The sequence below is a fragment of the Aedes aegypti genome, chromosome 2 (assembly GCF_002204515.2).
Source record: "Aedes aegypti strain LVP_AGWG chromosome 2, AaegL5.0 Primary Assembly, whole genome shotgun sequence".
In the NCBI taxonomy this organism is placed as follows: Eukaryota; Metazoa; Arthropoda; class Insecta; order Diptera; family Culicidae; genus Aedes; species Aedes aegypti.
The window spans coordinates 344,912,193-344,929,869 of record NC_035108.1 but is presented as its reverse complement, the minus strand read 5'-3'; the positions used below and the strand labels follow the sequence as shown (position 1 = coordinate 344,929,869).

The 17,677-nt window shown below is 42.0% G+C and overlaps 1 protein-coding gene across 1 annotated transcript in view; it reads left to right on the top strand.

The window, feature by feature from the left end:
- Nucleotides 1-17,677, top strand: part of LOC5569047 (CCR4-NOT transcription complex subunit 1) — a 49,141-nt gene that overhangs the window by 14,407 nt on the left and 17,057 nt on the right. The window contains exons 2-5 of the mRNA XM_021846157.1: nucleotides 1,286-1,588; nucleotides 7,064-7,244; nucleotides 7,310-11,622; nucleotides 11,686-11,823. Of these exons, the coding sequence (XP_021701849.1) occupies nucleotides 1,286-1,588; nucleotides 7,064-7,244; nucleotides 7,310-11,622; nucleotides 11,686-11,823 (4,935 nt within the window). The remainder of the gene's footprint in view (nucleotides 1-1,285; nucleotides 1,589-7,063; nucleotides 7,245-7,309; nucleotides 11,623-11,685; nucleotides 11,824-17,677) is intronic.

Genomic DNA, 17,677 nt, shown 5'->3' with positions numbered 1-17,677 from the left:
GGAGCGACGGGTCCAATATCCATCAACTGCGACAACCAGAGCACCATTGCGATTGCTAAGAACGGTGGCTACAACCCTCGGACCAAGCACATCGACATCCGTCACCATTACATACGGGATGCGCTGGAACGAAGAATAATAAATATCAAATACATTGAATCGGACAATCAACTCGCCGATGGCCTCACGAAACCATTACCACGCATGAAGCTTGAAAAGAATCGTGAAGCCATAGGAGTCCTAGCTTAAGGAGGAGTGTTAGATATAAGTAAGCCATGACTTTGGTTTAAATAAATTTTTCACTTTCTGTTCACACGTTAAACGAACAAGTCGTTTTCTTTCTTATCTGAAGATACAATAAGGGAGCCTATGGATTATTATAAAAAAGGGGTTATTGAACGGTTTGAAAATCGAGTTTATAATAGTAAGTTTTATGAGATTATGTTGACAATATTTGCATAGTTTGTGGGTGTTGGTTTGGTTTGACTTTATTAACGAGATTTTTAGCCCTGGGCTAGTTCATCTTCCGAAGGAAGTCGTCACTATAACTTTTTTTACGTCATAAGTGACTATGTCGGGGATGGGATTCGATCCCAGGTCCTCGGCGTGAGAGGCGAGTGTTCTAACCAGTACACCAGGTCCGTCCCCCTTTGTGGGTGTTGGGAGATGCTATCGAGTGGTATCAACACCCGATGTGTTTACAATTTGATTATTGGTCCTTCAGAAATTATGTAACGGGAGATCTATATTTTTTACGGTGTCATGTTATGTTTATTGTTTTTTTTTACTGGAATCCATTGATTGATGACAGTACATAGCTGGTGCTAACGTCCCTCGCAAAAAAAATAAATGAAATCATTTTTGTTGACTGTTGAATCTGTCAAACTCACTGGAACACGTTCAGTGGTGTTGGTGAGTTGCATGGACAAGACGCAAGCCGTGCTCTCTCGCTCATCATCTGCACTGTCCCGACTCGCGATTCATTCGGCCATGTTTGATCGGAAGTAAAGGAGAAGCAAGCGATACTCTTCACGGTCCGCGGTCGCATTTGCTGGCCGTAAAAAAGCGAGAAAAATTCGTCCTCGAACCGTGTGCATCATGGAAAATCCTTCGCTGGCGACCAGAAGTGAACATTGGTGATTGTAGGAAAAGTGCGAATTTGTGCGTGGAAAAAACGGTTCGCGAATCCGCAGCCAACTAAAAATTTCTTTTTTGTTTCATTCTTTTTTTCTTGGCGCTGATTTTTTTTCCGGTTGAACGCGATTCGATTCCTGCCAACAAACAGTTTGTGAAAGATTTTGGATTGGAAGCTGATCGTCATTTGCTGCGCTGCCTGTTCTCTGCGGTTGATTTCTCCTGCTCGGCTGGAAGATCGTCCGGAGACGCCGCTGTGACCCCGGGCCATTCCAGGAGCAACAGCACCAGTAGCAGTACCAGCAACAGCACCAACAATTACTTCTCCAGTAGCGGACCATTACTGTCACTGCAGGCCCGATTGCTGTCCTCGGAATTGCTGGGACTGCTGTCCAAGCCGCAGCTGGTCGGGAACGTTTGCTTTGCCGTGGACAATCCGCTACCGCAACAAAGGGTAAGGAACTTCGGTTTTCTAATGGGTTTGTTAGAAATTTTGCCAACAGACATGTATGGGTGCACTCTTTTGTTCTTGTTTTTCTTTTTCGCTCTCCCGAGCTGCACATAACCTCAACACGTTGTGCAAGTGAAGGATTAGCAGGGCTAGTAGCAGGTCTCTTTTTTACAGACTTATTCACTCGAAGTAAGTTTCTAAACAGTCACTGTTTTCATTGGAAGGTTAATTATATTTCTTTAATCGAAATGGTCCCTAAAGTCACTGCATATTTCTTTTTATCTCCTGAATCCCGGAGCAAAATCTTAGAGGTTTCAAAGAGACCTCCGCGATTTTGCTACAGAAAATTCTCCGATTTCTCGATGAAAAGCTTCAGGAATTTTTCTGATATTTTTTTCTAGAACACTTTTAGGGGCTATCCGAGAAATTTCTCTAGAGACTTCCCACAAATTCTGTTAGGAGTTATGCAGAGATTTTTCAAGAAGTGTTTTCTCCTGGGAATCTAAAATTAACTACCTCTAATTTTTTTCACAGGGATTACTCTGATTTTCTCAGATACTGTCCCAGTATTTTTGCAGATTTCGTTTAGCCTTATGCATATGGGTTCCTCCATGAATTGATGCACGGTTTGTCTCTGACATTGGTCCAACATTTCTCTCCAGGAAATCTAGTGAGAACTTCCGGGAGGAATTTCTCCGAAATCGACCCAGAATTCTGGACAAACATTTGAAATTCCCTCAAGAGGTCTTGGGCGTCTCTTTTCGGAAACGTTGCTGTTGAGCCCATTTTAGCATGCCCACGCAAACTAACACCACTTTCAGAAAGATTAGTGTTAGTGTTTGTAGTGTTCTAATGTTTGTCCAGTATTACGCATTAAGTTCCTTCAGAAACTTTTCTACCATTTCCTTCAACATCCACAAATACTCTTGCCGTTCTCCCAAACAATTTTCGAGTAATTTCTCAAATAACATCTCCATGGGTCCTTTAAAATTCTTTTTCAAGTTTAAAATCTGCAAATACGATCATTACTGCTCAAATTTCTATAGCATATTAGGTGTCTAGAGATTCAATTGATTAATAGCTCGTATAGGCCTGGGTAAGAGCAAAAATACTAAAATTCTCAGCACTCAGCGAATTGAAGAATTCGTATTGAATAAGCGTGTGCTAGAATAAGGACGTAAGTCGCATGCTCGATTTCTCTTCGTTGATCAACTCTTCTCTCTTCAAGGTGCGAATTTTTTAGCAGTTTTTCACTTCAGGACGCTTGGCAACGATGCAGTCTTGCATCCTGGGAAGAAAAAGATCTAACAAACTTGCATCTTGTCACCTTTATTCACAGAAGAGAGGATCGATGAAGAGAAATCGATCATGCAACTTACGTCCTCATTCTAGTACACACTTATCTAGTTCTTTAAAGTGGCCATAAGAACTCGGAAGAAGAATGTTCCTGTGGCCGGAGTTATTCCGATGGGTCACTGGATTAGGTCGGGTAAAAAAGGGCTATTCATTCGGGATATGCCAAGTTATCTTCATTTATTTGCTATGTTATAATTTGTAAATATTCAACATTATAAATGAAGAGTTTTGGACCGTTTAAAATGCGCTGTATGGGGTCACTCGGAATTGATGACCGGAAAAACCGACTATAAATTCGGTAAATACTAACACGTTCCAAATCTCGAAAAGTAGATATTGAACATAATAGTTGAGAAAAAAGCGTTCCATTAGCTTAGAACAGATTGGTCATTTAATAGTAAATTTGTGGTATCCTGAGGAACTCGAAAATAACTAATTGTCATTCAAATGCAGGAAATAAGGTTATCAAAGGCGCGTCAATATTCATAACCATGGATGCGACAAACGTTGGCAAAATCATGTCCAAGGAAGTAACAATAAAAATATAATTTATGGAATCCTTTATGGACTGCAATTTGAAAGTGACTGTATCCATGGTAATCATTAACACAAGACCGAGAAAGCTTCTGTATCATCAGTGCAACTGAAATATCATTGAAAGGATACGATGAAAATTGAATTCAACTCAACTTGACTTGCGACTCATAGCATTGGCGCAAACTGGATGTCTTCGAAGCTTATTTTGAAAGAAGCTGGAGATTCTAGGTAAATGGTTCAATGAGCAGAAACTCTTTTGAATATTTCGTTTGATTTCCTAAACAATTCTGCAAGCATTTTTAGTGTTTCTGAGGAGAATTCTTTCGGAGATTCTTCAAAATTTGTTCTTTTGTTTTGAATCATGGGAAATATGATTGAATATTTTTTAGGAATTGATAAAAGAATATTTTGCAGAAATGTTTACGACAATTTAGTCAAGAACTTCTAGAGAGTGTGCTTCGGGAGTTCTGTAGAAATTACTCAACAGATCTTCAAGATTCTCCTTGAAAAATCAAGAGCATCATCGATCATCGCCAGCATCACTATGCTCGTGATGTGTATAACAAGCGAGAATTGTTTAAGATGCGTATTAGAGTGGTTCAAAAAAACCTTTTTGATCCACACCGCTCATTCGATTCTAGATCAAATTCTGAGTGTCCTCCCAAAATTTGAGCTCATTCGGATGAAAATTGAGACTGCACAAGCCCTTTAAAGTTTATATGGGAATTACTATGGGAAAAGCAAGCAATTCATTCAACCGGTTATGGCGTATGTTCATTATACGATGCTACCGGTCTTGGGTTAAACCATAAATTCTCGCTGAACATTACTAAAGGGCCTATGTACATATGAGCGATTCTCTCCTCTCTCGCTCTCTTTCGATTATAACAGTGGAATACTAAAGATTTTGGGAAGTTTTTCACTTTAGATCGAAAGACAATTTCCTTGACTAGTGTTTCATATATAAAAAAAAACGCAACAGAAGAGGTTAATGTGACTCATTTATTGTGTTGTGGTGGAATTATAAGTGAAACTGGCAACACTGACTGGTAGAAATAGGAGAAGTGAAAAGTGAACTCAAAGTGTTGGGAGGTCGCATTTTGGGTCGTTTTAGTGTATACCAAAATGTATGTACAGTGCTGTTCTGAATAATAGCAGCGCATGTCGATTTTCATACAAAATGCTCAACTTTGACATGCTGTAGTTTTGTTCCCTTTAAAGCAATCGAGCTGAAATTTTCTCCACAGAACTACAAATATGATCAATTTTGTAACTACAAAATTTCAGTTTTTTCTGAGTCCCTGCCGAAAAGTGAGACACTAGGTGAAATTTTCCGAAAAAATAGCAGTTTTTCATTTTAAAATTTTTCTTCTACAAATATTTTAAACATTTTCGGTTTAGGTGCAGGTTTGATAAGTAGGAGAAGATTGTTCCAATGGTAAGTGATATACAATTTAAAACTATAATGTCAAGCCGAAATTCAAATTTTTAAAACTGCTATTTTTTCGAACAATTTCACCTAGTATCTCACTTTCCGGCAGGGGCTTAGAAAATTTTGAAATTTTGTGTTTACAAAATTGGGCATATTTGTAGTTCTGTGGAGAAAATTTCAACTCGATTGCTTTAAAGGGAACAAAACTACAGCATGTCAAAGTTGAGCATTTTGTATGAAAATCGACATGCGCTGCTATTATTCAGAACAGCACTGTATAATATTAAGTTGTAAAATATTATAATATAAATAATTGAATTACAGCATTGAAGCTGCTGTCACCAAAGCTGCTTTCAATAATTGGTTTATTGCACCAACGATGACGATCCCCAACATATTGATTAAAGAGAAAGTAATAAAGAGAGACTATCAATGTTAGATAGGTCCTTTAGAAACGTTGCGCGAGAATTGTTCAAACGATTATTTAGGTATATCTTGACGTCAAGAAATAGGTACTTCCAGAAAATGCTGAACCAAGTTGTGTTTGTGAGTAGGACATGTCCTACCCTGGGAGGGAGAAACCGATACAAAATTTCTGTACATCAAGGTGAGCCGAGAATTGACTGTCACGAACAGTCACTGTGAGCCCAGATCTTAAAGAGTGGACAAACATGGTAAAATGTTGTAATTTATCAAATCATATTTTTGCATTTTATCAAAGTTGATATCAATCGGTTGAAAATCAATTGCTGTACATCCAAAAGCAATGCCACGATAGCACCTTTCAATTTGATTGAATATAAAGTGTTTAAATAAGCATCTTTATACAGTTTTCCATTAAAAACGACAATAAAATGCAAAGAAAACTTTGGCCATTTTCACATGTTTGTCCGGAAAGATCGAAGGTGCACGACAAAAGAAAACCTGCGATTTTCCTCAAGCCTGCCTTGATTGTCGTTGATGAGCTGGAGCTATTTTGCAATTTGGAAAAGTGTTGTTTCATATTTCGTGTGTAGTATCTGTGCCTCCCTCCCAGGACCTGTCCTGTCCTATTCACTTCTCGCGCCACTGATGCATCATGATTAAATCGTTTCTCAAAAGGTTCACACAAATGCGTTTTTCTTACAATTCTTTGATAGGGGAAGTGGTGGAAAAATTAACAGGGGTGATAAAATAAAAACACCGTGCCATTTACTGGGAAAAAACAAATTTAGAGCATAAATCATAGTGTTCGAGTTGATATGGAGATCAATTGAAGTGAAAATATAATCGAAAACTAAGATTTTAGAAAACCACGCTTGAAAATTAGAACTAACGTATCTTTTAGCTTGGAGATATTGAAGTTTTTCAGTGAGGAGAATATCGTTATGATATGATGTCAAATTTGATACCCTACGATTTCTTTTTGAATGGGTTACAATCATTGATAGTTATATTTTTGAAAATGCAATGAAAATTCCCTAAAATATTTGTTTTGCTCACGTCTTTTGCATGATGTTCATTTTACCACCAATAGCTGTTCATTTTACCCACATAGTGCAGGTAATGAAGGCATGAACTTTTTTCATACTCAAGCATTATTCTTTAGGTTTGTAATTTTCAACTAAAATTCGGCCTTCTGTGATAATCGTATCTGAGATTCCAGGTTGAATTCTTGAAGGTATCATGATTCATGAACCCTAGGCAATGGATCAATGCACGAGTTCACTAATTTGACGTTTGAACGGTGCCGAATTCACTCGTTGCCATGGTCACGCAAATAACACGGCACCGCTCAAACGTCAAATAGTGAACTCGTGCATTGATCCATAATACTTGTCGAATTGTCATTAGTAATGTGTATCGTAATTCTCAAAAACAGAACTATTTTCAACCTTCCGGTCGTTGCGCGATTGGCCACCACCAGAAACCGCTGTGTACGAAAAGCGAGTTTTTTTCACATTTGTTGTACAACATACAACAGCGAGCATACTGAAGTGTTAAAGATGCTCGTCGGATGCTCCATAAAATCGTTATTTTTTCAGGCATGAGGTCTCTAAAGTTCCTATTTTTAAAACACTAAGTTGCTACCAAGTGTTCTCATACATGCATTGAAATTTGTTCGATAGTTTCATTAGAAGTTTTTGTTGTTAATCACCGCTTTTCCCCCTCAGACATTAACCCCCTCGGTCAATCTCGTGACCCAGATTGTAAGGACCCTCAACTGTTCGCCGATTCAGCAAGCCGCTCTTGCCCTTGCGCTTCTTCATTCGTCGCATCCGGACATTGTTCGAAGCGCTGAGGAAAACGCTCGCAGTTGTATTGCTGAACTCATTCAATCTTATATCGACTTAGGTATGTAGAACTTTGCTTTACAACCGAGCACAAGAAGATTCTATCATATGCTTACTATTTCACAGACTCAACTCAACCAACCCAGGAGGGAAGTCTCAACGACGTCTCTCCGGAACTGCTACAGCACATCCTATCGTTGATTTCGCACGACAAGCACCAGGAGTTTGGCCTATCGGACTCGACCTACGGCAAGTTTGTACAGCAGCTGTGTCGGGACTTTCCTCGGGATCGGGTTCCGTTGATACTCGCCCCGCTGCTGTACCCGGAGAATACGGAACTGTCGGCCGAATCGGTCAAAGCCAACTCGCAGTCGTTGCTCCGTTCGTCAATCATGGACACGGCCTGGGGTAGTCTGGTGATGGAGATCGGATACGGATTCACGGCCTCGGTGGAGGATTGCAAGAATCATCTGCTGAAGGTCGGTGGCCGGGAGATTTCCGCGCCGGATGTGGCGAAAATCATCTCGTCGATGTGTCTGACTCATGCGTCGCTCTCGGAAAGCAGCATCAATTTGCCTACGCCCAGTAGTTTCTGGCCGCAAGGAAGTGATCCCGGTGGGAAGGGGAAGGACGGTCAGAATGGCGGGTCCAGTTCGGAGAATAGTACCTGGAAGCCGGAGATTTTCGTTCAAGCTTTGAAGGAGGTGGTTCCTAACTTGAACTGGAAGGATGTCTGCCTGGCGTTTGACCATCCCGATTTCCTGATCAAGGATCGACCTGGTTTGGCATTGCTGTTGTCCATCGTCAAGATGGGAATGCAGTCCAGTGGTTTGGGACAGAATTTCCCCGTGGAGTGCGTGTATCAACGATGGACAAATGTGGAAGGTCAATTGTCGTTGATTACGATGATTTTGAAGAGCCCGGATTTGTACTCGTTTGCGGACCATATCTACACGAGTGTTTCTGTTGATCTGTTGAAGACGCCACCGGAGACGGATAACAAAGAAGTGGCATCGTGGCTGTCGCTCCATCTGGTGGACGTTTTGCTGTACATAGCCGACAACGGATTCTATGCCCAGGCGATGGAGATTTTCAAGATCCCCATACAACTTTGCCCGGATATTCTGTTTATGGCATTGCTGCAAATCAATCCTCCCGTAACCGTATCTCGTCAGGAGCTGTTCACAACGCTGATTCCGATCTTCCTCGGCAATCATCCGAACTCGGGAACGATTTTGCATCATGCTTGGAACAACACCAGCTTCAATCCTTCGCTGAGACACATCATACTGCACTCGATGAGCGAATGGTATCTGCGCGGAGAAAACGATCAATCTCGCTTGTCCCGAATTCTGGATGTGGCGCAAGATCTTAAAGCCTTGTCCAATCTGCTGAATGTGCGATCGTTTATATTCATCATCGATTTGGCTTGTCTGGCATCTCGTCGTGAATATCTCAAGCTGGAGAAGTGGCTGGCAGACAAGATTCGTGAACATGGAGAACCGTTCGTCAAGACAATCATTAAGTTTCTGCAGCGTCGTTTCCCTCAGATCATGATGGGAAAGTTCGCCGATGAGCAGATCCCGAAGTCGGCTCAACTACCGCCAGAAACCCTGAGCACTATTTTGTCCTGCTTGCAAGCGTGCGTTGGAAACGTTAGTCAGGAAGTCGCCGAAATAATCATGAGCATGACTCAATACAACCTTCTGTTGACTAGCAAGACTCGAGCACAGCAAGCTCCCCAGCAGCAACAACCTCCACCACCTGGAGTTGTAAGACCCCATCGTGTTTTGGAAGCTCCGTTCAGTGCATCTGCACTGGGAGGTCAGATATTCCCAGGACCGTCGGTTGAATCGCTGTCCGGATTGGCAAGCAATATGGCTGGGTTGAATTTAGGAGGTCCCGGTAACAGTGCTTTCAGTTTTGGAAGTGCTCTTGGTAATCTGGTGTCGACTCCTGCTTCGCCGTCCAGGCTTTTGGCTGGACCGTCGAATAGCCCCTTCCCGTTGATGTCGATGCCACCTTCTGCACCCGTCGGAAACATCGGACGTTTGCCACAGACCCCTACGGGAGACAAGCTTACAATGCCAACGGCTGGTCAGACAACTTTCGCCGAAATTGGATGCCAAGCTGTCTCGAAGGAAGTCGAAGATGAAGCCAATAGCTACTTCCAGCGAATCTACAATCATCCGCCGCATAATACGTTGTCCATCGACGAGGTTCTGGATATGTTACAGCGTTTCAAGGATTCTCCCATCCGTCGGGAATGCGACGTCTATCAGTGCATGTTGCGTAACCTCTTCGAGGAGTATAAATTCTTCCCACAGTACCCGGACAAAGAACTGCAAATCACTGCTCAACTGTTCGGAGGAATGGTCGAACGTAACCTCGTGACAACGTATGTTGCCCTAGGCTTAGCATTGCGATGTGTGCTGGATGCCCTCAAGAAACAGGAAGGCTCCAAAATGTATTACTTCGGTATCACTGCCTTGGATCGCTTCAAGAACAAGCTGCATCTTTACCCGAAATACTGCGAATACGTTCATGGAATCCCTCACTTCGATCAATTCCCACCCCATCTGATCGAGTATATCGAATACGGTGCTCAAGGGCAAGAACCCCCGAACAAAACCCTTGGACCTGGACCACTGCCATCGTCCATCACCCAACTTCTTCCGGGAGGACCATCCGGAGTTGGTGGCGGCAATCCGCTGTATCGTACCAATTCTGCCACGGGAACAAGCAATCTCACGTCTGCCGCGCCTCCAGCGGCTCCCAAGGTCAACCTGGGATCCCAACTCGGAACCACAAGCCAACCGCCACGGGTCAAGTCCATTGCCAATGCGACCAACATCGACACCCTATTGGTGGCCACCCAAGAAGGCGATGAAAAGATCATCAACCCTCCGGACGCCGTCCAGGACAAAACGGCCTTCATTTTCAACAACCTCAGTCAGTTGAACCTCCAGCAGAAATGCGAAGAGATCAAGGACATCCTGCAGAAAGATTACTACGTCTGGTTGGCTCAGTATCTGGTCCTGAAGCGAGCTTCGATCGAAGTTAACTTCCATGTCCTGTATTCGAACTTTTTGGACGCTCTGAAGATCCCGGAGGTCAACAAACTGGTTACGAAGGAGACCTTCCGTAACATCAAAGTGCTGCTCAGATCAGACAAAGCAATGGCCAACTTTTCCGACAGAAGTCTGCTGAAGAATCTGGGACATTGGCTCGGTATGATGACCTTGGGCCGAAACAGGCCCATCCTACATCTGGACATCGACATGAAATCACTGCTTGTTGAAGCATACAACAAGGGCCAGCAGGAATTGCTTTTCGTAGTTCCCTTCGTCGCGAAGGTCCTCGAATCATGCTCCAAGAGTAAGGTTTTCAAACCGCCCAACCCGTGGACCATGGCAATCATGAACATTCTGGCCGAGTTGCACCAGGAACCGGATTTGAAGCTCAACCTCAAGTTCGAAATCGAAGTGCTGTGCAAGAACCTCAACATAGACGTTGCCGATTTGAAACCTGCCATCTATCTAAAAGACCCGGAACGTGCCCAGAACATCGAGTATCAACTATCCCAGCCGAAGCCTGCCAAGGAACTCCAACCGATCCAGGTCATTCAGGTGGCCGAGGAAATTGCCTCCGCTGGCCCATCGGGATCCCCAGCCATCCCAGCTATGGATCCTTCCCTAGCCGTGACCGGTCCTCCGGAGCCACGTTTCCACTACTCGGACATCAACATCTCGAACTTTGCCTGCATCAATCAGCACGTGGTGTACTCTCCCAACATTGCCCTGCTGCACACCCATCCGCATCTCAAGCAGATCATCAAAACCGCCCTGGAACGAACCATCACCGACTGGATTACGCCGGTGGTTGAACGCAGTGTCAAGATCGCCTCGAAAACCTGCGAACAGATCATTCGGAAGGACTTCGCTCTAGATCCGGATGAGATTCGCATGCGCACAGCATCTCACAATCTTGCTCGCAATCTGGCTGCAGGTATGGCCATGATTACCTGCCGGGACCAATTGATGCAGAACATCCAGAACAACATCAAGACGGCGTTCATGACCACGCTGAGTCCGGCGCAGAAGGACGTAGCCGAGGCTGCTGCCAATCAACTGGCTGCCGACAACATGGAGTTGGTTTCGGCGTTCATTCAGAAGACTGCCATTGAGAAGGTGGTGCCGGAGATGGACAAGCTGCTGGCCACGGATTACGAGTTGCGAAAGATTGCCCGCCAGGAAGGCCGCCGCTATTGCGATGCCAGCGTGTTGACGTACCAAGCCGAGCGAATGCCGGAGAGAATCCGGTTGAGCGTCGGAGGAGTGTCGCCCAGTCAGCTGGCGGTGTATGAGGAGTTTGCCCGGAATATTCCCGGCTTCCAACCGATCACCGACCGGGATAATGCGCTGTTTGCTCCGAAATTGGTAAGATTGTGTCGATTCTAACTGGGTAGGATTTGTACTGATTTCATTTTCATATTATTTTAGCCGGAAGCACTGCCAACCGTTGCTCAATTCCCCACTCCGGCGGCCGTCACTCCGGATGAGATCGGAGTGCTGTACGATGAGCTTGCCAGCAAAATGGAAGTGTTTCTCAGCAGTGCCGTCAATGTGCCTCAGTTGCATGTAAGTATTTGTAGATTCAGAATAATTCAGTGCTGAATGACCTACTGTGATATGATTAAGCGTTGGAAAACTACGAAATCAATTTACTACTTTGTTATGAAATACCTATAATCTAATGTTGAAATCTTCCAATGAATGATTCCAGTATAATGGAATATGATTCACCATGGACAGCGATTTTATAAAGACTGTCAATAAAGGGCTTCAAGCATTTGCCGGCAAATATATACACTATAACAATCAATTCATTGCGGAAAATGATTCATCCATGAATTCTTGAACGATTTCCTGTAGGACTTCTTTTAGAAGGTTGTCCAGGGATTTCTCACAGGACTTTCCTCATGGAACTCTTCCTTAGAAAGCTTCCCAAGAATTATTTCAGCGTTTCCGCATGAAAATGTTTCTGGAAGCGATTCCAACGTGAATATTTCGAAAGATCTCAGTAAATTGTTCATGGATTTTTCATGGACCCCACTAAGTATTTCTCCAGTCCAGGAACTTATCCGTGAATTTGTTTCCTTTTTCAATTACAGTCTACCCTTCATAACTCGATATTGAAGCGAGCATCGAGTATAGAGGTATAGAACAAAAAATGTTTTCGAGATTCCATCCAATTATTTTAACTCTCATTAATGTATTCGAATCCTCTGAGCAGAATCTCAATAGAGAAACTGAAAAGTAGATGGAGTACCTTGTACCTTCTAATTCCGCCCCTAAATGCTTATCTTTGACAGATACGCGTATTTCGACTACCACTTACAGTCTTCTTCAGTGTCAGTTACTCGTATCCACTCGAATTGGTGCAACGGTTTTAGAATAATGAAGATTTTTGTGCTCGGTACTAACTTGGTCATGGTCTTGAAAACTTCCAAAAATATCATTTTGTAATTTTCAGCTTTTCGGAGACAACTCAATCGATTTGTATGATTTTTTCGGAGAAGCTCTTTATAATCTGATATTGTATAGCCCACATTTTAGCAATATTATATAAATCGACTAAAAACAAAATGGCGACCAAATAATTTTTACATGGTTTAAAAAAAACAAGAGTTTTTTATAATTTATATCACCAGTCATAAAAAATATGCCGTTAGTATCTAATAAAACAAGAGCTTAGCTTAGCTTAGACTGACTACACATATCTATGGTTGCTATTCCGTGATTGACCGTGAAGATGCACTAAGAATTAACTAGAAATTGGCCATAATCTTCTTCAGTGTGCATAAATCAGTGCCTTTATTTAAACAGGGTCAATAACGCCACCGGCCTCGTCCTTGTCAGATCAGATTAGGGGAAGGAATGTTAGTGTTTAACCTTTGGTTTTTGGAGACCGTGTTTACCCCTGCATCTCCACAAAGGGATATTTATTAATGGGGAGAATAGTTAGGTCATAGGATTCACTTTGATAAGCGATATAAACTGCCGTGAATCGCAAGTCAGTCCCATCTACACTCAAAATAATCCACACGTCAGTGCTACGTGAAAACATACGTGTTTTTTTTCCATCGCAGTTTTCACGTAGCACTTACGTGGATCTAAGGTAGCACCGAATGAACGCATGAACCAATGAACTTCATCCGTTCTATCGGAGTTTCAAGTAACAGCTACGTGGATTTCCACGTAGTTGTTACGAAAGTTCCCAATAAATCCCACACAATTTTTCACTAGAAGTTATTAATATATTTCAATGAAATCACCTGTTTTGCGTTAGCTTCCGGAAGTTTTTTTTTTGATTTTTAGAAAAAGCTACAAACTAAAGAAATTAAAATATTTATTTGATTTACTCGATACCCACCATAAATTAGCAAAGCATTGTGTAGGAGATTTGAAACACTGTATAATTTTATTCTCATTATAGTACAGCTGCATTCGATGATCTCTGTGGAATGGGTAAACAACTACAGTAAGGCGCCGCCATCTTTTTGAATCCAACATTTTCTAAGCAACCGTTGGATACTCACATGCATTTCAATGCGGATACTCAAATGATCTTGGCTGCTGTCAAATCCATTAGATGGGATTGGGGTTGCCATATACGTGAAATGCACTTCTCCGTTTGACTCCGGCCGGTGTCTAACCATTCAGTAGCTGATTCGTTCGTTGCGCGTCGGCGTTTGTAATCAATTAGATAATTTGTTAATTAACATAACCTTATCTTGCATCTAAACCATATTTACCTTAAAAACGATCAAGCGGAACTAGTGGCCACCATCTTTACATTTGTGCTGAACACAGAATGAACGCAATGTGCAGATGTCAAAACTGGTCAGAATGAATTAAGTGTCTACGTGAATTTCACGTAAGTGTAATGGGCTATCACAGTGAAACTGACCGGATATCTTCTTGATGATTATATATGCCATGGTGATCATTACCTTAGTCAGGTAAAGACAGGGCAAAATGAATTTGGACTGGCCTACGTGATTTTCCACGTAACAATGACGTTTGGATTATTTTGAGTGTATAAAAAGTAGGCATTGAGAAATGGGCTGTGAAGTTTCCAAATGCGTTTTCCATACGAATATTCGAAAAATTCCAGAGGATTGGAACATATTCAAATCATAATGAAACATTCACAATTTATTTTTTACTGCAATATCTTTTCGAGAAAAATACAAAGATGATCAAAACACGGTTCATTTTTATGTAACAGGATGCAAAAATCTGTAGTGGGACTGATATGCGGTTGCTTTTCAGTATGGAATAATTTGACCTGCTGTTTCTTTCTCAATTTTTCCGAATAAATCATATTATCTCATTAGTGCAGTTGAAAGAAGATATTTTGAAATCTGAGCTCAACTCAATTTCGGCAAAAATGCAGATGGGACTGACTTGCGATTCACGGCAGTAAATACCTATCTTAAAAATATAATGTTTTGCTAATATGAAAAAAAAAATCCAAGTGAAAATTAATGCCAATATTTGAAGTGACGAACCATTCAAAGTTAGTTGAACAAAAACACTCCAACCCCTTTTTACGACGATTCTTTTGACGACCACTTTTTTACGAACGAAATTCAGATTAACGACCGTTTTTATACATGCTCAATATCTTAAAAAGTATAGTCATGATGTTAAGTAAAATTTTTCAGTAGATTAATTGCAAACATGTGGTGGTCATTGAAATGTTGAATTCTGCCACCAGGCGGCGCACGTAGGCATCGAAATTCTGTTTTTCTGATATCTCAGGATCCTGACCACTGAGAAAGATGGCGTCTTCGACAAAGTTGTTCAGTAGCTCAAGGACTATCATTTATTCTAGTCAAGAGATTCGAGATACCAGGTGGCGTAAGTCAGCATGAAACTTTTGTTTTGCGAATATCTCTTGATCCTGACCACTTAGAAAGATGGCGTCTTCGGTAAAGTTGTTCCGTATCATTGTTTGAGGCATGGAATTCGAGATTTTGCCCATAGGTGGCGCCAGAGAGCATTAAACTTTTGTTTTGCGTTTATCGAAGAATCCTGACCACTTAGAAAAATGGCGTCTTCGATGCCATGAAATTGAAAAGCGGCGCTAGTGAGCATTAAACTTTTATTTTGTGGGTATCACAGGATCCTGATCACTCAAAAAGATGGTGTATTCGTAAAGTTGTTTTAGATTATGAGATTTCCGCAAAACGAAAATAAAATCGTACTCACTTGCGCCGCCTGGTGGAAAAATCTCGAATCTTGAGCTACAGAACAACTTTGCTGAAGACGCCATCTTTCTAAGTGGTCAGGATCCTGAGATATCTGCAAAACAAAAAAAAACATGCTCACTAACGCCACCTAGTGGAAAAATCTCAAATCTCTTAGTTAGATTAATGATAGCCCTTTAGCTACTGAACAACTTTGCCAAAATCACCATCTATCTAAGTGATCAGGATTCTGAGATATCCGCAAAACAAAAGTTTCATGCACACTAGCACTGCCTGATGGTGGAGTTTTACTTGAGCAGTGATGCTGCACAGCTACGACAAGATTTTGAACCCTTCATTAAAAACTGAATTACAGTTGAAGAGTATTGCTATGTTTCTAAGCATTCTATTTTTTCTATTCCGCTCAAGTATTATGATTTTGATCTTCTCTTTATACGTCTTAAACAGTGTTGCCAGCCCATGAACATTTGTGTTTTAGCCGACTGTATGCCATGCAACACTTCCTTCAACTTTGATGATCATTCGGTATCGTTATCTTTAAAACTTATTGGTATCTGCAAATAACACCCCCCTATAATTGTCTGATTTGATAACAATCGAGCAGTGTTGCCATCTATTACTTTACCAGAATATGAAAACTTGAATGGTCATTTTGGAAAGTTCTCAATCCTTGCTTCAACTTTGCCGAAAATCTCGGATCAGTATTTCCACATCTAGACGTTGCATTTTTCAAAAACATAATTATAACCCTTATTTTTACGACCGATTGGGGTGTACTTCATAGGTACTTACTTTTACTTTAGATGACGTTACGTCCTTCAAAACATGACCTGCGTCACAATGCTACGCCAACAAACTCGGCCCATGGCTGCTTGTTTCCAGTTTCTCGATCGTCACACACTACTCCAAGATCCTGCTCCACTTGATCAAATCACTTAGATCGTTACGCCATTATTCGTCTTGTACTGGCCGGATTCGAGGTGAACATGATTTTTGCGGGATTGATGTCCCAGCCCATCGTACCCTTCCAGCTTTGGCGACTTTCTTGATACTGGGGTTCACCAGTTGCGAAAACTCGTGCTTCATTCTTCTCCTCCTCCATACGCCGTATTTGCATACTCCGCCAAAGATCGTCCTAAGTACACGTCATTCTAAAAACTGCTAGCTCTTGCAGGTCATCTTCGAGTATTGTCCACGTTTTATCCCGTAGAGAACTACCGGTCTTATCGGTGTGAACACATGGTACACTTAGTACTGAGGTGAACTGTACTAGACCGCAAGGTCTTGTGGAGTTCGTAATAGACACGATTTCCGGCAATGATACATCTTAGAATTTCTCTGATGCAGTTGTTATCCGACGCGACCACAAATTCATCCACCACTTCGAATTTATCTCCGCCGATCGTCACATGTCTGCCCATGCGAGCTCTATCGCGCTCGATTCCTCCAGCCAGCAGATGCTTTGTCTTCGAAGTATTTACCTTCAAAATCCAACCTTGTCTGCTTCACGTTTCAGCCTGGTATACCGCTTACAAATCACCCGGAATTTTCCATAGCTCTTCGTGGTCGATCGTAACATAGACCGCTTTGAAATCTATGAATAGGTGGTGCGGAAGAACTTTATATTTAGGACACTTTTGGAAGATCTGCCGCAACATTTATAGATCTTTTGTCGATTTTCCGTTCACAAAATCGCCTCGATAACCTCCCACAAATCTGCGTGCTAGCGGCTATAGACAAGGGAAGATGATCTGAAAAAGTACTTTATAGGCTGCGTTAAGAATAGCCATTAGTTAGTAGATAGTCTCACATTCTAACTTATCACCCTTTTTGCATATTGGGTATATTACTCCCTCATTCCACTCCTCCGGTAGTTGTTATGTATCCCAGATCCTGACCATAAATCGGTAACCAATCTGTCCCCATGAGCCCCATTCCGCTCCAATATCCCAGCTTTCACAGCTACTTTGTTGCTCTTGAGCTGTTTGATAGCTTTCTTTTCTTCACTTAATGTGGCAGTTGGTACGTCTCCCTCATCCGTCGTACCGATGAAGCCATTCCTCCTGTTGCCTTAGTCTTCCGACTCTGCGACATTCAGCTGTTCATGGTATTGTCACTTCCACCTTTAAATAATCTCACGTTCGTCCGTCAAGATACCTCCTTTCTTATCCCGGAACATTTCGGCTCGCGGCACATAGCGTTTGCGGGAACTTACC